At 40.1% G+C, this 21,324-nt stretch overlaps 1 protein-coding gene across 9 annotated transcripts in view; it reads right to left on the bottom strand.

The window, feature by feature from the left end:
- pde1cb (phosphodiesterase 1C, calmodulin-dependent b) overlaps positions 1-21,324 on the bottom strand; it is a 120,538-nt gene that overhangs the window by 4,833 nt on the left and 94,381 nt on the right. For 8 of the 9 annotated variants that reach the window (XM_082512253.1, XM_082512254.1, XM_082512255.1 and 5 more), the window contains 13 exons: positions 21,075-21,257; positions 19,043-19,109; positions 18,701-18,817; positions 18,269-18,409; positions 16,327-16,427; positions 14,622-14,750; positions 14,058-14,159; positions 6,932-7,052; positions 5,322-5,403; positions 4,299-4,419; positions 1,852-2,027; positions 1,123-1,356; positions 62-124 (listed from right to left, as the gene is read on the bottom strand). In XM_082512253.1, coding sequence (XP_082368379.1) covers positions 62-124; positions 1,123-1,356; positions 1,852-2,027; positions 4,299-4,419; positions 5,322-5,403; positions 6,932-7,052; positions 14,058-14,159; positions 14,622-14,750; positions 16,327-16,427; positions 18,269-18,409; positions 18,701-18,817; positions 19,043-19,109; positions 21,075-21,257 — 1,637 coding nt within the window. The remainder of the gene's footprint in view (positions 1-61; positions 125-1,122; positions 1,357-1,851; positions 2,028-4,298; positions 4,420-5,321; positions 5,404-6,931; positions 7,053-14,057; positions 14,160-14,621; positions 14,751-16,326; positions 16,428-18,268; positions 18,410-18,700; positions 18,818-19,042; positions 19,110-21,074; positions 21,258-21,324) is intronic. The other variant, XM_082512256.1, reaches the window with a different exon arrangement.

Here is a 21,324-nt window from a genome sequence, read left to right as displayed (position 1 = left end):
AAATAAAGATATTTCAGTTTTATTTTCTATCAGTAGCTTCAGGCTGCAGGGTTACACTCACCCTCGACTGCTTTGTTTTTGTCTTTTTCACCTTCTGGAGACTCGGCCCCTTCTGACAGCTCTCCTGAAAAAAGAAATGGTTGTGTTACTATTCTGACTGTACTTATACATTTAAAATCAGCATTTAAAAACATGCAATAGTCCAATGAGTAATTCTAAAATACAGACCCACAGAATGGTCTGTATAACGAAGGCAGCATTAAATTATGTACAATCCCCAAATCTACAGAATTTAGTCTGATGGAAAGTTGCAACTTCCAAACAGAATATTTTGCTCAGTGTAAATGTAATGCTCTGTATAAAGAGATGGAACAAGCTGATAATACTGTCAGAAAAACTGAATATGATAATATTTTAAAACTTGAAGCAAACACTGGGAAAATGAAAATGGGGAAATTTGATGCTCATAAGCTAAAAATATGATTAAAGGAACTTTGCATTTGCTCTCTTTTTTCAAAATTTAAAAAATTGGATAGAAAAAATCCTCCTTGTGTTTCTCATTCTGTTCTAATACAATAACAAACCTATTCTTGGATTAAAAAGCTACAACAATCCATCAAACTGATTAGTCAGTCCAAGTGACACGTATATTTTAATTTCAGCTTTTCATATGTGCTGATGTGAAGCTTTTTCATCTCAAATGGGATACTGTTCACAGTATCTGGACTTCAGAGTGCTGCTTTGATGAAACGAGACATAAAGATCCCATGATTTGCTTTAAGGGTGGGTAGTTTTTTATTCTGACTTTGAAGGGAGGGATTTGGTCCAGTCTAGTTAGGAATTAACAAATATTTTGTAAACATTCATATGTACTCGAAAGATTTCATTAAAACGTTACATTTTGGAAGTTAATCTAAGACTACACTGATGCACTGATCAATATCAAATTCCATGGAAAAGTTAGCTATGTTCTGCAAACTTTTATGATCACTTAAGCTCCCAGAAAAAGTTTGCATGTCAGTAAACTGTATGTACTGACTGCAACATGTAGAGGATCAGGCCTTAGGTCACGTCTTTTAAAAGCCGGCCATGCTGTGGGATTACATAGTTTAAAGGAAGTACCGTTCTGCAGTGGGGGGCTCTTGTGCGTGGCACTCCCAGGCTGTGCTCCCTGCTCTGTTTTCCCTGTGTTACCATCTGGTGGTGTGCTGACCTCTTCCGACTCGGGCGACTCTCCCTCCAATTTGTCCTCCTTTGGTTCAGGCTGTTCAGATTCTGCTTTGACCTCCTGGGGCTCCATCGACTCTTCCTGCTGTGCTCGCTCCTCTGCTTCCTTTTTAGCTCTTTCCTCTGCTTCTGAGGTAAAATGGAGTATGGGAGCAGTTTAGAAATATTCATAACTCCTTATTTTTTACTTTAAATGAGGAAAATTCGAGATGAGGATTAACAAACAGTGTTTTTGTTAACACACTGGAGCTGTACTTTGTGGACTTTAAATGTAAGTCTAACATTCTTTCTTTTAGCTCTGTTTTTGGTCTCCACCAACTCACAAGACATATGTAGCTTCAGTCTAATGTTTTTTGTGCTACTGTAGTATGAAGTAAATTAAATACAAATTAATCCACACTGACATACTGATCAGCAGTGGTGTATTATTTCATCATGTCTCAACAGATCATGTTCCCACCAATGCTGTTGTTGTGCAGGCCAGTTAAAACCTCCCTATAAGTCGAAAGCAGTGCAGCTTTTTAAAGCCAATTTTCTGTGGAGAAGGTCATGATCTGTTTGGACAGATCAGATTTACCATGGCCATAAATCACCATATTTTCACTAGATCGAACTGTACTATACCTTTAGCGGCCTGGGCTTTCCACCTCTCTCGGTTTTGATAAACTTCTTCATTCCACAACGCTTTGAAGTTCTTCATGTCCACCGTCAGGAGAGAGCCCGGGCCCGATGAGCTGCTGTCGGAGCCCATGCTCTTGACACTGTGCCTTTTGCTTTCATCTGAACTAATACTGTTCAGACTGGACAGACAAAAAAGAAAAATGTAAACAAGAGATAAAGTATCTAGAGGTATTCAAGCAGCTCTGAGAGACTGAAATCGGGCCACTTTTACCATCACTGGGCATGTATCTGCTGAAAAGAGGTTAATGCAGTTGCATGGCTGCAGCTGGTGGTGTTTAAGACAATGGAAGCATTAGCATCATTGCACAAGACTGGCTGAAGATTTTAAGGAGTTTTCAAGAACAATTTCCTAACGGAAAAGATGTCAGATATTTCAGTCAAATAAAAAAAAAACACATTGTGTAGATCATCTGGTCTTTCATGGGAGATATTGATGAAAGACTGATTATGCAAATCATAACCAAATTGTAATACCACAAGCCAGCAAAAGCTGTTTTAAATTAGTAAACCAATGTGCCTACTCAGTGAGCGGCAAAGTGGCAAAGCACATACTTGAATTTGTTTCTTTACTTTTACCATCAGCCTGTGTGTGATTCTGTAGTGATATAGAGAAATTAGTTTGGGGAGTTGACAGTAGGAGGAGGTGCCACTGAAAAAGAATACCCCAGGGCAGCGCAATAAAAAAATATATACTCAAAAAAAGTTTAATGCAATCTGGTCTGATGACATCTATTAGCCTGGTATACAGTATTTAGTTTATACCAAGGACATCTTTCTTAACAATTCATTATGTGAATAAATGAACCTTTGATTTTATACATCACAGTTACATTTTACTCGGAATTATTGCTTCATGCTTTTTGAGGGTAAAGAATCGTTGTTTTGAATTTATCTGACCTAGTTCATATCTGTGATTGTGAACTTACTTCAGGTTGGTTCATTTTAACTCTTTGACCTTGCTCTTCCATGTTAATGTACCAATTGCTGCCATCATATTTGTTAATCATGTCACACTTTGAAAGCTCCTGTTTTTCAAACAAAAGTCGGGCATTTAGAAGGTGCTCATGACTGACTGAACAATGGGACTTTTTATTACAGGCACTAAAAGTCACAGACCTCCAGCTGCAGGGAATTGCAGTTCTACACTGCTGGAAGACCCCTTTTAATGGATCAGAAAAGATATTCCAAATCTATTATGTAAGGTACAAGAACGTCAGCTTCCTGCAATTCTTTTAATAGTTGCAGATATTTAATTCAAAGTTACTAATGTCAGTGACGTTAGCCCTAGGAAAAAAAAAATCTATGGGATCTTAAAAGTCAGAAGGAATCTGTCTCTGGGGACCATAAATGTCAAAAAAAATTCTTTTTCAGCTAAAAAAAAACTTGAGCTTTTAGATTTGTCTGCGTGTTGAAAAAGCAAGGAAGAAGCAGAGGTGGATAATCATAGGAAGCGAGACAGACATAGTTACAGGTGATTGAAAGCAGCTATAAACGGTGTGAAGAAACAGTCCAAGGAAAATCAAAAGCACCCAGGTGTGTACGTAGACAAAGAGACTGCACAAGTGGCAACACTATCTGAGATTTCCACTCGGTTAGCTTTGACTAGAGGCCCACTGAGTGATGCTAATGACTGCTGTTGAGGAGAACAGGGAGGATGATATTGATGTGCAGGTGCAACAAAAGATGCAGAGCCAGACTCCCCAAGTACTGCTTTATTTTGCAATGAGCCCACTTAACAAAACATAAAGTTTAAACAATTTACAGACTAAAGTTTTTTAATTATCTTTCTCGTTATAGTTTAAATATTATGAACAAAAAAGCAAGCGGAATGTACTTTCTTATTTGGGAACTTTGAAAGCCTTGCACATACGTGATTGAGTACGAGGCCGGAGGAAAAGTATTGAGCCAATTAATTAAACCAGTGAAGGCAAAATCGCTTCCTTTTGTATCTCGAGAGGCTTTTGTGTATGCCAATCCAGCACCACAGCTCATTCTCGATCACGGACGGTGAGGTGAACTCGACTAGCATCCCTAAAATGTCAATTTCAAGGTGTGTAGCTCTGCTTGATGAAAGGTGGAAACATTTCCACGCACAGAAATGGATTACTCATGGGAGACTCATCTGCTGTTCTCAATACTTCCATTAGATATGCCGTTATTGCAGCAGGGTTGTTGAGGTCTAATCTTGTCATTGAGCAAGTAGTTTCTTGGAAAGGTACACGAGGAGAGAAAACAGCACGTTTTTTTTATTCTTGATCGACGAGGCTGGTTGAATAAAATGTAATGTGATTTACATACAGTCACCCACTTCCATCTGCTTGGTTTTCCGACTGAGCTGCACAAACTTTTTTATTCCTAAATGATCTCTGAGAGAAACCACTGCAGCTTACCTTGAGCGTCTGAAACCAGTCAAACCGGAATGGGAGGCCTCCTCAATGAGTGGCGTGACAATGCGCTCCATCATGTCGGTGAGCACAGTAAAGGTTGGCACTACGATGAAGTCTATGAATCCTGGAGATGAAGACGTCGGCAAAGGTAATGTTAGCATGTCTGCGGTATATAGTCACAGTCTATTTTGTGCTATTAAAGGTTAAAAAGAAGAAAAGAAGCCCAGAGCAAAAAAATAATAATCTTTTTAACGTTAACTAGTAAAACGGGCAAACAGCAGTTTGATGTAGTGTGTGATGTAGATGTAGATTGCACAATGTAATAATTATAGAATAATGACACATTCAGACTGGTTGGCTATAAGCCTTCCTTTCTTCCTTGCCACTGGGTAAGAAATCTATCGGGAAAACTAAAGCAATAAAAAACAGAAAGAAGACAGTTCTTTGATTTTTCCAGTTAGTTGGAGGTCTGAAGGACAGAATTAACTAAAAACTATACCAGGTACAAGAAAATATTCCTGTTGGCGAAGCAAATAAAGAAGTCAAGATGAGAGAATGATAGAACCAAAAGTGAAATAAGAGTGAACCTCAGAGGGAACTCAAAACCTGCCTGCTTATCAGCAAATATTAGCTGCTGTTTCAAAATAGATGCCAGTTTCCTATATGATTAGTGTTTCTGTGGAGACAGAATAAAATAGCTTATTTTGGTTTATTTTTATTTCTTTTACACATTTTTCCGATATTTTCTTGTTCAAATGTGGCAGACTTCAATTACTCGAAATAAAAATTAGCCTTTTTAATAATTTGTGATGCAAAAAATATCAATAGATTCAGTAATCTTCTGTGAAAACAGTAAATACACCTTTGGCCTATGTAACCTCTACACTTTTAAACGTGTTCTAGCTAGTTCAAATGTTTGTCCATTCCTCAGTGCAAAATTCCTTCAGTTGCAAGATGTTTTTCCCAAAAAAAAGTGGCGTACTGTATTGTGCAGATGGTTTATGTGAGGGTGGGGAAGCCTCTCACCGATTTGTGACTGTGCCACCATCGTTGACTTTCGGTCACAGAGTGGAGAGAACGGCAGCCCGAGCTCAGCTTCTTTGTCCCCCTGGAAACACAAGAGCTTCTTAAGTCAAAATCCTCCTGTCTTTGATATTTTTGGGCAAATACGACGCACCCTGCAGACATGCACACACACATCTTTGCCTACACACTTACCACTGCACACCATATGCTCACACTTCTATCAACAGACCTTGGATTCGTCTGAGCCCCTCCCCGAGTGCGTTTGGGCCGCAAATGTGTTTCATTTTCTCCTCTGTTTTGTCACAAACAGATGAGATGTGGAGTCGGGAGGCAATGTTCTTTGGAGAGGCTATTTATCGGCAATTCGTATCCCCAGAGACAAAAGGCTCGTGAAAGCAACCACAATAACAATAGCACTGATAATGGGAACAATGTGGATTAATAATGGACGAGATTTAAGCAGTGTGGCACCATTTAAACGTCTGTCCTTCTTTATGAGATTTACAATTATGCCATTTATTATTTATAGCATAAATTCATTGTCACGCTGTACATTTTAATCTTCTATGGAGCACATTGTTCTTTTTAAAAACACATTTGCTGGTGTGACTGCATATTTCTCTTGTTGGTAGTGTTTTGCAAAAGCTTCACATTAACAGCATTATTTCCCAATATTAATATTTCATTTTTTTATGTCACACTCACATGAAGTGTGTTTCACACTTCATGTGAGTGTGACTGAATCAAAAGAATAAATCGCTTTTGTTGACATAGCACCCAAAAACTAATACAATGCACCAGCGACAAAGATGAGCAATGACTAAAACCAAAAGATAAATAAACTGCATTTCAAATCATGTGTTTCATCTATCAGCAAGAAATCTCAAGATATTATTTCCAATGCCTCTCTTCAACCTCATGTCTTCATTAAGGCTCTGTTGGACTGCGCAGTAGCACCTCAGAAATTTTAAATCTCACGCCAGCATTTAAAAGTCGATAAATCTTGCACGCTAGATATTCAATTCACCTCTAGGTGCTTGATATTGTAAGGTAAAGAACCTACAATAATACAGAGAAAACCCCAACAATCAGACAACCCCCTGTCAACAAGAACAAGGCAACAGTGGGAAGGAAAAGCTCCCTTTTAATAAGAAGACTCAGAGAGGTGAATCCATCTGTCGCAATCCGCTGGGCATAAGGGGAGGGAAGATATCATTTTTAATGTATAACACCTTAGGTGGTTTTTTTTAATAAATTAATTCAGCAAATTTAACAGGTGTCAGTTTGTCAAAATATAATCAAAGTTATAAAAAACTCAAACATAGATAGCTACATGTGGCTTATTGATCATGGCAACGATATACTTCCGATTTATGACCCTGAATTCCAGAATTTCATGAAATTGGAGAGCATGATCTTCCCCCAAAGGCTTGATTAGTTCTCAGCATGACTACCTAGTAAACTGCCAGCTGAGGGTAAATTTGACCTTTGTGTCTGAGGTCAACTGAAAAGCATGCCATGTTCTCTCTGCATACATTTAAACTACCACTAAACCATACACTGTACCACCATCATCCAACATGTTACTCTGACGTAACAGAGGAACTCACCTGTCTGAAGAACTCCTCTAGTAGGGAGGTGGTCCAACGGTGATGGAGGTCCCAAGTCTTGGCCGGGTGGCTGATGTCTGCTGTGTGCAGCAGCAGGGACAGCGCCTTTGGCTTGTCGATGCTAAGAGAGAGAAGACAGGCAGTTTTAAAAATTGCCATCACGGCTGTTTTCTTGAAAAGTCTAATGGTTTATGTTTTGTATGTGTGTTTTTATAAATGAAAAAAGAAGCTATTGTTAAAGAAAAAAGAAAATGATAGAAGGAAAGAAGGACAAATAACCATTTGCAATGCAGCCAATTGATTTTGGAGGTATCATGATAAACTGTATTGATTGAGATCATTTTTGTGTTTCTGGCTTTAAAAAATGAATGTGAGTCAGAAGTACAGTGGGGCAAAAAAGTATTTAGTTAGCCACCGATTGTGCAAGTTCCCCCACCTAAAATGATGACAGAGGTCAGTAATTTGCACCAGAGGTACACTTCAACTGTGAGAGATAGAATGTGAAAAAAAAATCCATGAATTCACATGGTAGGATTTGTAAAGAATTTATTCATAAATCAGGGTGGAAAATAAGTATTTGGTCAATAACAAAAATACAACTCAATACTTTGTAACATAACCTTTGTTGGCAATAACAGAGGTCAAACGTTTACTGTAGGTCTTTACCAGGTTTGCACACACAGTAGCTGGTATTTTGGCCCATTCCTCCATGCAGATCTTCTCGAGAGCAGTGATGTTTTGGGGCTGTCGCCGAGCAACACGGACTTTCAACTCCCGCCACAGATTTTCTATGGGGTTGAGGTCTGGAGACTGGCTAGGCCACTCCAGGACTTTCAAATGCTTCTTACGGAGCCACTCCTTTGTTGCCCGGGCGGTGTGTTTTGGATCATTGTCATGTTGGAAGACCCAGCCTCGTTTCATCTTCAAAGTTCTCACTGATGGAAGGAGGTTTTGGCTCAAAATCTCACGATACATGGCCCCATTCATTCTGTCCTTAACACGGATCAGTCGTCCTGTCCCCTTGGCAGAAAAACAGCCCCATAGCATGATGTTTCCACCCCCATGCTTCACAGTAGGTATGGTGTTCTTGGGATGCAACTCAATATTCTTCTTCCTCCAAACACAACGAGTTGAGTTTATACCAAAAAGTTCTACTTTGGTTTCATCTGACCACATGACATTCTCCCAATCCTCTGCTGTATCATCCATGTGCTCTCTGGCAAACTTCAGACGGGCCTGGACATGCACTGGCTTCAGCAGCGGAACACGTCTGGCACTGCGGGATTTGATTCCCTGCCGTTGTAGTGTGTTACTGATGGTGACCTTTGTTACTTTGGTCCCAGCTCTCTGCAGGTCATTCACCAGGTCCCCCCGTGTGGTTCTGGGATCTTTGCTCACCGTTCTCATGATCATTTTGACCCCACGGCATGAGATCTTGCGTGGAGCCCCAGATCGAGGGAGATTATCAGTGGTCTTGTATGTCTTCCATTTTCTGATGATTGCTCCCACAGTTGATTTTTTCACACCAAGCTGCTTGCCTATTGTAGATTCACTCTTCCCAGTCTGGTGCAGGTCTACAATACTTTTCCTGGTGTCCTTCGAAAGCTCTTTGGTCTTGGCCATGGCGGAGTTTGGAGTCTGACTGTTTGAGGCTGTGGACAGGTGTCTTTTATACAGATGATGAGTTCAAACAGGTGCCATTCATACAGGTAACGAGTGGGGGACAGAAAAGCTTCTTACAGAAGACGTTACAGGTCTGTGAGAGCCAGAGATTTTCCTTGTTTGAGGTGACCAAATACTTATTTTCCACCCTAATTTACGAATAAATTCTTTACAAATGCTACCATGTGAATTCATGGATTTTTTTTTTTCACATTCTGTCTCTCACAGTTGAAGTGTACCTCTGGTGCAAATTACTGACCTCTGTCATCATTTTAGGTGGGGGAACTTGCACAATCGGTGGCTGACTAAATACTTTTTTGCCCCACTGTACTTTATCTGCCAAGTTCCAGCTTCAGGTTTTGCCAAAAACCTGGCAAAAAATAAATAAAAAATAGAAGTTGTTACAAAGACATTGCAGATTAATCTTGGATAAGATTAATGAAAGACCCCAGAAAAGATGCAAGAAAATGCCAATAACGGTAAGTATCCCTGGCACAGCTGCACAAGAGTCTGCAGCTGTCCAGAAATGAGTCTGTACAAGAAATTCAGTCTAAGTGACAGGTTAGCTTTTTATTGTCTTTTATGTTTTACTGCACATTCACTGGCTTGAGTTTAGTTTTTCGTCCCCAGTCACTTAGAATATTAAAAAAAAAACATTATTCCAACATGACAGCAAGACAACAAAACTGGTTTTGTTTTCACTTTGCGAGTCTTCAAGTGTGTGTATGTGTGTGTCTATGTGTGTGTGCATGTGCAATTATAGTATAACGAGGTCCTGGAGACACCAACTGTAGTGAGAACTACTACAAAGGCGGCTGTGAGGAGTGTGGCAGGTGTTTAAACAGTATGACTGCATATCTGTTGTTTAAACGTAGATTATTTACTAAATGCGATAACATAGTTGGTATTGTTTGCACCTTGTGGGTCTGTGTGTATGTGTGTAATCATAGCATAATGTGATCCTGGACATAACAAATGTAGCATGATCCAGAAAGCCCGTAGTCTGTAGTCGATTTGAGTTTTTATGTCTTTCTGTTTCTGGGCTGACCACACGTGCAGTCACAAGGATTTACAGATATTGGCTTGAAGCCAAAATAACGGCCAATTGAGTGATGACTGTGTTGGTCACACTTTTGTGACACCAGTTCTTAGATCACAAAGACATAATCATGGGTATCACAGTAACATATAGTACAATACATACAATACATGTATAATTTTGTATTTATAACTATCTTAAGTGATCGTGGCTCAAGAGTTGGGAGTTCGCCTTGTAATCGGAAGGTTGCTGGTTTGAGCCCTGGCTTGGACAGTCTCGGTCGTTGTGTCCTTGGGCAAGACATTTCACCTGTTGCCTACTGGCGGTGGTCAGAGGGCCTGGTGGCGCCAGTGTCCGGCAGCCTCGCCTCTGTCAGTGCGCCCCAGGGCGGCTGTGGCTACAATGTAGCTTGCCATCACCAGTGTGAATGTGTGTGTGAATGGGTGGATGACTGGATGTGTAAAACGCTTTGGGGTCCTTAGGGACTAGGAAAGCGCTATACAAACACAGGCCATCTCCCATTTCCATTAAATCTAATTTTCAGTACTCAAAAAGATGAAATGCACTATTTTCATTACAGTAAGGAACCCCCTACCTCCAGCACTATGTGTCTATCTGTATAGTCTTCCATCCAGCCATCCAAAAGTCCTCTTCATTCATATTACTTCCACATTAAAACACAGTATGAAGATCATCTCAGCTCTAGAGAAATCGCAACCTAATATCAAAATCTCATGGTAAACGGACTGAATCATGAACAGACGCATATAGAAAATAGGCAGTCACATGAAAATGCAGGCACAATAATACATGCATAGCAGAGGTTAAACAGAGGTGAAAAAGACTAGCTCACGTTTTTTCCCCTCATTCCATTTGTGGCAGATTGGGTCTTAAAGTGCACTCTAAGCAGGCCTGCAGCAGTCTGGTTTGAATTACTTCACATTAGAGTCTATTCAGCATCACAGCTCCCTGCAGACTGCAATCTCTTATTTTGGTGCATGCTTGCGTGTGTGCGTGTGTGTGTGAGCACCCAATACTCTCCCTTGACGATTACCTTCAGGTCAGCAATTTTCAAGTTATATTCACAAATACAGGGAACACAATATTGTTGATACCAATATATATTTTTAGGAAGCCACTTATCTACATATCAGTGCCTTCTGAGTAATTTTCAGATAAGTGCTCGGCATTATCACGGTGAAAAGAATACCCTGAAGGTCAACATGTTTCTTGTCAATGCGGCAGCTGCATCAGCACTGATGAGTCATCACATTGCTTGATAGTGTTTTTATTTCTGTATGCACGCTGATAGGTTTGTAGCTTGTACCTATCCGCTGGAACGTTGAAGACAATATAATTACACTGCAAAGCAAGACACAAGCAGGCTGGTTTACTCATGCATGAGGGAAATCTGGCTGGAGCCAAGTGTCGTCCCACCACCTAGCCTCCATCAGACTCTCAGCCAGGCTCCCCATAGCACTCCTTTTATTGTGGTTACATGAATATGCATAGGGTCATTAACATATGACATCTTACATAGGTATACATGTGAACAAAGAATACTGTGTGTGTGTGTGTGTGTGTGTGTGTGTGTGTGTGTGTGTGTGTGTGTGTGTGTGAGGTCCAGATGTGACCCTGTGAAGACTCCCCAAAGCTGGTGCCAGGAGTCTAGCGGTCCATCTGAACAAAAGGCTCTTATACTTAAACAGATATACGTGTGTTTGCTATACCATATATCAGCAAGAGAAGATACGGCCTTTCCTAGGAGGTGTGTAATCTATGCCGGAACACTCTGTAGAGGGAGTGAACGCACTCCCCCTTCATGCTACACAGAGCTGTTACTTTAGGATGAAACATCCTTTCAATCCACCAATGATTATATACACTTCTAAGCATATATGAGTAAATATTTCTAAGCATAAATGACAATCAACAATACAAATCTAACACACGCTTCAGCTCAGTGTCTGCATGTACAACAGTTATCGGTCACTGCAGTCGTGTTAGGGTGCTTAAAGTGCTTAAAAAGATGCACACCATTAATGCACTTAAAAATACCAACAGAGTATTATGTAGAACTTCTAAATGAATCAGGCACATATCTAACGTCATTCACTACCATTTAGTTTAAGCAAAGCAGGGCCTAAACTTTGTTTTTTATATAGATTCACTGCAAGAATTTTAAAGAGAAGCAAAGTTGTAGCCATTCTCTCTCGGATAACATTAAGAACCACCTCAGCATAATTTGCCATCCATATTTTTTATGTGTGGGTCTTTTCTCTGCACTGGTTCACAGCTCTGTGGCTCGAGTCATTTTTTACTCAGGAACAGCAGCCTGATATTAACTGTCAGAGGTACAAACCTAAGGTGTCCATCGCAGTGAGATTGGATATTAAACAGGCCTTTATATACAACCCCTTTAGTACGACATCCACATAATATCCGACCAAGCCTATGTGAGAACAGAGCAGGCAAATATCTACTGAATTCACAAAAGGCGTCACGTGTCCTTCCTCTTGCACGGTCTCTCCAAACATTTCCCTTTGCCTTAAGCAAACAGAGTATTTGCAGTAGTGAGAACGCATCTTAAGTGCGCAGTCTTGCTGAAAAAGGGCAACTCCTGACATTTTCTTACTTTATTCTCTGGATATTTTCCAGAGTTAAAAACCTAAAAAACAGCGTCTTTGCAAGGTCACTTGCGAGCTGTAGCCCTACTTTGGCTCCCACTTCGCCTCATTAACGCTACATCACATCTGTTGCCAATCTATGAGGTTTGTAAAAATAAAAAAAATACACAAGAGATTGCATGGTAGCCTTCTTGACAAGTTTACTTCATTTTGTAGTCTGTATTAGATTTTGGGAATGCACTTATGAAAGTTTATCCCATAAGTGACTTTGTTTTAATTTTACTCTTTTCCTTTTTTTATGATTATTCCATTCTGGGATGAAATTGTGTACCATTTATTTTCCCTAGTTTGTGTCAGTTAGGCATCCCTGTGGCATAATAAGAGATAAGAATATAAAATGTGAACATCAGCAGTTCACAACAGCCAAGTCAGTCTGTGAGAGAACCAGCTCTGTTAGATACTTTAGTTTTTGTTTTCTACTATCAGGGACATTATCCTGCTTGGGAGGAAGCTTCCATCAGATAGTGTGTAACAATGTTTAGGTGGCTGGTGCATGTAAGAATAACATCCACATGAATGCCAGGATTCAAGGATTCCCAGGGGAACATTGCAAGGTAGAGAGATAAAGAGTGTTATTCCCTCATTGTTTCTGGGTGATGTTATTGATAATTTCTCTTCTTGTCTTCCTCTTGTCTAAATTGTTTAAGAGAGGAAACAGTTGAGAAGTTCCTTTTTTTTCATTTCTCCATTTTTGATTCTGCTCATATCTTCTGCTGTGCAAAGGATTTCTGATATTCTTTACCAAAGTATAACACCCAGAGAATATTAGCGACTGTAAAGTGTGAGGGAGCATTAATGCTAAAGAATACAAGCAGCACAACAATAATTCTGTCAAAGGAAGTGCTATATTTTTTTTCTGTGAAAACGAAACATTTTCTGCTAGCTCATCAGCAGTAGCAAAAGGACCGCATGCCAACAAACCTGCCAGCAATTTCTGGCAGCGGCTCTTTTTTTTTTAGCCACAGTGTGTAAATAAATTTCACCCTGCCAAATCTGGTGTGACTACACCGTAACTCTGTTGCAGACGTCCAGCACAGAGAAGCAAGCTGCGTTTGTGCCTGAGAGGCACCGTGGTAATTCTCTGTTGAATACCTGCACTGTGTAATGTGCGACATTTGGTACTATTTGGCAGCAAATGACTCGTTGAATTTAATTTTTTTATGTTGAGTAAACAAATGGCCTGTAAATGGCCTGTATTTATATAGCGCTTTACTAGTCCCTAAGGACCCCAAAGCGCTTTACATATCCAGTCATCCACCCATTCACACACACATTCGCACACTGGTGATGGCAAGCTACATTGTAACCACAGCCACCCTGGGGCGCACTGACAGAGGCGAGGCTGCCGGACACTGGCGCCACCGGGCCCTCTGACCACCACCAGTAGGCAACAGGTGAAGTGTCTTGCCCAAGGACACAACGACCGAGACTGTCCAAGCCGGGGCTCGAACCGGCAACCTTCCGATTACAAGGCGAACTCCTAACTCTCGAGCCACGATCGCCCCACAACACCTGAGCAACAGAAATCCTCCCTTGTTTTTCATTCCAGAGGTCCACCTGATATAAAACAGGCCTGTTTATAGTGTTTCTCTCCATGTGCCTCCTTTGGGGCAGGATTAATTAGGTTGTAAATGGCAGGTGGTTAGTAAATGGTGGCTGATAGCGGGGGTAATGGGTATGTAAATTGCAGGGGCAAGGGCGCACATTATAAACTGTAATGAAGGAAATGGCAACTGACCCCTCCGGTTGTTGTAGGAAGTTCTTCATGGCCTTAACTTGCTGGAAGTGGCAGGACATGTCTGTAGCCAGCACCATTTCCACTACTAAAGCCCGCAGCTCTCTAAATGAAAAAAGGAGAGAAAACGTGAGCCATGTGCAGCATAAAAAACGGTCAAACCTGCGGCTAATAAAAGCTGACTTATTTTGAAGTCTTTGTAATTAGATGAAGGCGGTTTTTGAGAACTATTTATATCTGATTTGACAGTAGCTTATGCTGTATGTAATCAGATTAGAGATTCATATAACAGTTCCATTTCTATAAAGTTGTTGAGCCTTGGAGGTAATCCAGCTTTGCTGATTTTGACTCTGTGTTTCTACTGTGTATAAGTAGCCTGGAAAAACAGGAGCTCAGTTTACTTTGAGTAGATGTTCATTGTGAGACTGCTTGACCTGTGCGCTCTGCTTGGTTTTATTCATGCTTTGTCTGTTCTTATGTGATATTTTTACATCTGACTTTTAATCCCCTTTGCTGTCACTCACCTATCCTGCACCCTTCCTATCATTCTCTGTCTGTGTTACTGACCTCCAGTCATCCTTAGAAAGGTTGTAGAGGATGTTCATTTCATCGTCGTCCTGCAGCAGGCGATAGGCTGCGCTGACATGATGACTCTCCAATACTGAACGATCATTATACAGGATAGCTGTGTCTGACCTGTCAGTCCAAAAGAAAGAAAACTCTTTTCTTGGGCTATTGCAGGGAAATCAAACAGCTCAGAAAACACACGAGGGATCCACAGATGTTACTAAATCCTTTAAACATTTTTGCAGATGCTAGTCAAAATCAAAGATCCAAATTGGTTGCCTACTTGAGATTCATTTAGCTGCTTCTGTTTTACTTTAGTTCAAAAACTGTAGCTTGATGACACTATAAAGAGTGCTGTGCTCAAAACACTGAGTGCACAACAAAGCTATTGCTGCAGTCTGGTAACTAGTGAAAGATCTGACATATTTCTTTCCTGGCAAATCCAATACGACATGGTCAAAGACTAAAATTTGGTTGAACTCTCACCTGCCAAATGCAACAGAAAAACAATGAAAAGAATAAACAGAAAAAATAAAGAAATAACATGTGGAGGGTATTATTTACTTAAACCTGCATCAAAGCTAACATATTTTTTAAAAAAAACTTTCATTATTTATTGAAAGGCTAAGGAACACTGACTCTTCTAAGGTTCTAAATCAAAATGAATAAAATGACGTTCATGCATCCTAAAAATAGGAGGGCACTGGTCAAAAGAAATAATTTTGTTTCTCATAATAATAGATTTTAATTGTTGTGTTAGGTGAAATGCCAAAAAAGTTTCAAAGGACTCTATCTGCTGCTGTGAAAATGTAAGTACACCCCCATGATTTTAGGCCCATATTTTGCCCTAAAATGTTCTGTGGCTGAAAAACAAACCCAAATCATCACCTCTCTGCCACCATGCTTGACAGCTAGTATGAAGTGTTTGTCATGATATGCTGTGTTTTCACGAAATGTGACACTCTGCATCGTGGTCAGACATCTCCACCTTGGTCTCATCTGTCCAAAGAACACTTTTCCAGATGTTTTTGGGTTTGTTCAGGCCCAAAAAGAGAAGAGGTTTTCTCCTGGCAACCATTCCAACTCTGCAGCCTTCTTCCAACTGTACCGTCAGGAACATTAACATTATATCTGTGTGAGTTTGATATTGTCTTGGGGTTTCAAAATTTCTCTTAGCACTGCAAGGTCTGACCTTGGGGTTAATTTGCTGGGGCATCCACTACTCAGAAGATTGTAACATGTTGTTAACAAACACCTAAATGCTTTAGACCTGTAAGCTGCCAAAACTTCTGCTTTTACAGAGATGGTCACAGTTGCTGATGATCAATTAATCAAATGCATTTTATTATCAGCACCTATCAGCTACTTATCTTAAGTCCTATAGAAGCTGTAATGGTATACTTAGTTTTTCATAGCTGTATATAGAGTCCTGTGAATTGTTTTTCCTTTTTTTTTCCAAATGATGGTAAATGTTTTTCTTTCAAGTTGACAAGAGTGAAAAATGCTGAGCAATTCCTTGTTTTGTAGAACAGATTTTTTTTTTTCAAGAGGATGAGTTTTGGAGTTCATCTGGACTCCCAACCAGCCCCAGTGTTATTACTGCACTGCAGGCGATCACAGTGTGATTGTAAAGCCCTCTTGCTGCAAATGAAAACATTGATCGGGCGAGTCAGTGCCATGCATTTATGATTTAATGATCCATTACCTTGTCTGAATGTGGAAGTTGTTTGTGGTCCCCGTGTGCTCGTAGTCATGCACCGCCGCCGCAAAGATCATGGCAAAGATCTCAAGCTCAGTCAACCAATGCTGGAGGCAAAAGAAGAAGAAAAGAGGAGGACAAGGGAGCGAGGGAAAAGGAGGGGTGAGGTAAGGATGATGATGAGGAGGGCATTAAGACGGATATATAAGAGGGAACGGTGTTCAGGAGAAGAGGTAACGACATGGAAAAGACAGACATTGACAGGAAAAGGAGGTGGGGAAAGTAATGAACAGAATGGACAAAAATTAGAGAAGAGAGATGAGAAGCAAGTGAATTGAAAAAAGAGAGACGCAGGGAATAGAACACCAAGCCATAAAAATGTAGAGGCGAAAAGTGATATAAAAGATCCAGAGAAGTATGCAGCATGAGAAATACATTACCGTCAGGGATGAAAGGAAACAAATGGGAAGAAGGAGATAGAGGAAAAGGTTAGAAAAGCAAAAAAGAAAACTTCAGATAAGACAAGCTCTATTGAAAATTGCATTTTAAACTCTCACTTCATCACTTCTGGTTTCAGTTTCTCTGTGACGGTCTGTCAATCTGCTTTGTTCCACATATGTCACCAAATATTACAAAAAAAACCCCCACAAGTCTCTTTTTTAAGTTTACTATAAGTTTAGTGTCACAAGGTGAGACTACACATCACACCTTCCTATGTGTGTTTTTGGGGCATGTTGTAGCTGTTTGATGTGCGATTCATGATTACAGCAAAGAAGATAATGTCAGTGCAGCAGCACACTGTTGCAGGAATAGTTTGAGATAATCTTATTTCATTTCTGGCCAAGATGTCAGTGAGGAAGATCGATAACAACTCTTCAATATATAATTAGTTAATATTATTGGTGGATTTGCGGATTTTTTTTCAGTGAATCAATCATTAGTTTCATCTATAAAATCTAAAATCTAATCTGTAATCAGCACACTGTAATCAGGGCTTTTTCCCCTCTAAGATGTGCATGCATCTGAGTGCCCTCACATACACAGAGTGGGGATTTAGCTCAGGAAGCCCAGTCGATATTGGTGACTAATCAACAGTGGGGGGTGGAGGAGTCATTAAAAACAGGGTGGATGCATGATGGCTGATCCACCACTCACTGTATTTCCTCATGGGTCTGCTTTATGAATGACCTGTTGATTGTTGATTTAATGGAGTCTGGAGGGCCTGCAAAATGATAGATGTCCCTCACCTGCTCTCCAAGGAGCCTGTGGTTCTAGCAGTAATGTGGTTTTCTCCGCAAGGCACTGCCCAGAGAAACATACCATGTCGACAGCTGTCGCAGCCACCTTATTAAGGTGATTAAATAAAAACACTGGAAGCGGGGGCAGCCGGCTGGTTAGGGACTTTGAACTCAGGCTAGTGTTTTTTATTCCTTTTTTGAATAAATGCTGCATCAGAAACGCCCTAAAGTCACCTCGGTGCAAAGAAGTGAAATAGGTCACCTGATAGTAAAAAGAGCAAAAGCAGCAAAATCTATGGAGCAGCAATGATATACCCAGGAAAAAAAGGCAAGAGGTAATATTTTATTTTATATTCGGTGCCTATTCCTTAGATGTTTTCAACCTTCCTAGAATTAATTTTGGCTCTTGTTTATTTTTTTGTCTAAAAAGATGGTTCATGGATTCTTCAGGCTAAAAAAAGCCATATTTAAAAGCTGAATGTCAAGCAAAGCTGCAATTAGGCTGACAGAGATGTTCTGAATACCATGTGGATAAAATCCCCTCACTTTCACAGACTAAGCTTCGATCCCGTGAGCCTGCTTTCTTGGAACTAAACCAAGATGGTCAACAGTTTTTTTTGGGGTTTTTTTTTTTGCTTGTTTCTTTTTAGCAGGTTACTGTATGTATGTGTATAACATTATGTTACCTAACTTGTCCATGTTTTACTCACCACCATGCCAGTCTTGAGTAGCAAGTAGTGCACAGTCTGTGTGACATCAGCAGCATGAACCAGGTTGTGGTAGGGGTTTTTATGTTTGCTGTATCCGACCTCAAGGGCCTCAACAAATGACACCACCGCAGAGATTGGGATCTGACATTAGACAAAACAACAAGAAAATGTAAACAGGAAACCCTTCTCCAAGATATCTGGTGACTTGAATGATGTACTATCAGTTGAGATGAAATGTGGCCAGCCCCCTTCATATAATGATTAAAATTTAGTGAGATAATCTTATTCTAAGGTGGAGAGGAGAGTGTGCCCACATCCATCAAATAAGGAACAGTGAAGATTCTTACTCATACTGAATAGTTTTTCTTGTTTTAATGGCATAAACCACCACATATCAGTTTCAGGTGGTACATTATTTCCTTGGGGCTTTACCTTGAAACGACTAATGAGATCATATCTTGTGAGCAGCTCGTAGAATATGAATTTAAGTGCGTGGTCTCCACTGGCCTCATTCAGAGCGAAGACATCAAACGACCACTTGTCAACATTCTGTATGAAGGAGAAACATTTAAATAATGACACCATCCTTGTCAAACAACTTATTCATCCTCTACCAACACAAAAGGAAAACACACAACACAAACAAACGGTGCCAAAAGTCCACTTCATATAAATATTTCAGAGTATGTCGATTTTCACAGCGTGTATGTGTGCACCAAGTAACTTTTCCTTATGCGTATGTTTCTTTTTGAATGTGAGTGCGCACGTTAATACCTTAAGCACAGATATGACAGAGGCCGGGTAGCTGAGTCCCACCATATTGGAGGTACGCCGGTACATCCTGTTTGAACGAGATAAAAACATCAAATGAAAAGCACTGCTGAGTGCAAACAGCAGAGGTTACTACACCAACCCCAAACCACAGCCTGCTGGTTTCCCTAAAGCTTCAAATATGCACAACTCACTGTGAAGCTATATTAGACAGGTTAGGTTGAGAAGAGGTAAATGCTTTGCAAGCTAGTCTTTTTTTCTTTTTTTTTTTACATGCAAAAGCTTTATCCTCACATATGAGGATAAAATATGGTTTTACTTCATTGCAAGCTGCAACACAAGCTACATAATTCCCCATGAGACCAACGAGTCATTAGATTCAGTTGGATGGCTACAAAATTAGTGTGTGGTGCTCAGCATCTCGCAATTTAGTGGAATAAGAACAGATGCTAGAGATTCAAATTTAGCATCACAATAGTTGTAATGAACGGCAGATATCTATACAGATAGTGGACAGCTCAGAGTGCACCGCGCTGTTCCACATTTTCACTTTAATCCTCCATTTTCCAATATGGCTTCACTGTAAAACAGATTAAGAAAGATTATAACTCACATGTTAGAGGCTTACTGATTTAAACAAATACATGTTGCATGTTACTGTGTGATAAAGCACAGCCTAGAGCTGTATGCAGCTCTCCGAATGATTGTGCTTAGCCAGGCTTGCCAAGGAACTGATGATGTATTGTTGACTCAGGTGAGAGAGCCAGCGTTCCGAGGATGCACACACATTTCCAGCAGATTGAAATTTTAACCAAAGAGTGTGGCTTTAAATTTTGAATTATTTCCTCTCTCTCCTACTTGTCAGTCGCTCTCATTCAGTTTGGTGCTCACACGTTCAGATAAGGCAGTCTTAAGTAAGAACTTCATCACCTATCAGCAATAATATACCAGAGATTTACATTGCAAGACAGAAAAAATATATTATTTACATATGTATATATATAGTAATTGAATAATAAATATGCCAAACGGTTTGCCTCTCTCACCTTTACTGCTTTGAATCCTTCCTCCCTCTGCTGTATACCTAAGTATTTATTAAAGCACCAACAGATGTAAATAAAGAAAAACCTAAAAACAGACAACCCTCCTCCTCCAGCTTTTGCTTATCTATTCTAAGAGCCTCTTATATATGAGCTTTACACCTGCCAAAAGTAAAGTCTCAAACTATTTTTTTGGCTACAAAGAACTACTATTTCCCTCGGTAAAGGATTCTACTTAACCTGCACCCCTGCCTCTCACTATAAAGTCTTTTTTGCTTTTTAGACACCTCATACGTCTTCATCTGAACTAGAGTAAAAAGACCTGCGGTCAAAGTCTCCTGTCATGATTTGATTATCTAAAGATTGTAAACAATGACCAGAGGAGAGGCACTAGTTCCCTTCCAGACCACTTGAATTACTATATGCTGAAAGGTTATTATTGATCTTTTTGTCTAGTAGTGCCAAAAACATGTTGCCAACCCCCAGCTTTAATAACTACTCTTAAATTATGTACAAAAGAAAGTTCTATTACTGCATTTTAGTATTTGCCTTATTGCCTTCAAATGTTTTTCATGATTCATCTAAAAAGACTTATGTCATATCAAATTTACACATCAACATATCATCTATCCAGACACAAACAAAAGCAAACAGCATGTGCAATAAAATGGGTGACTTAAAATAAGTTTCGAGCCTCTGCATAACTCAGTTATTTACTATTCCTCATTAAATTACACAAAACTTTGAACTACTTTAACAAACAAAAGCAAACAAAACAGCTTTAGAACACCATGTCTTCTATCCATTTGTTATGCAAGGCCAAACTAAAGACGCTGATTGAACTGCTTCAAGTCGTGACACTGATTTGGATGCACCAATAATAGATTGGCAAGGGGGGAAATAAAAGGTGATAGGCCATGAATTATTTAGGGATGATGGCTCCAGGCTCGGATGTGATCGTGGAAGTGTTTTTGTGCGACACAAACAAATTCTACCTCTCAACAAATATTCCAGCCTGAACGGCGTGGACGATGCTTCGGAAGCGAGGTTTTTCCTCGTTACGTCTTAGCATCAGGCCCATCTGTCGGGTAAAGGTGGAGGCCAGCCAGTCTCGCACTTCTGAAGGCACCGACTCGGACTGAATGTCACTGAGTTCATCTTCTGTGTCCACCAAGCGCCTGGAAGAAACCACATCATTATTATTAGTAGTAGTGGTAGTAGTAGTAGTGCAAGACAGAAATAAAG

The sequence above is a fragment of the Aulonocara stuartgranti genome, assembly GCF_965226115.1.
Source record: "Aulonocara stuartgranti genome assembly, chromosome: 18".
In the NCBI taxonomy this organism is placed as follows: Eukaryota; Metazoa; Chordata; class Actinopteri; order Cichliformes; family Cichlidae; genus Aulonocara; species Aulonocara stuartgranti.
Note: the sequence above shows the minus strand (reverse complement) of the source record. Positions and strands in the feature narration are given on the sequence as shown.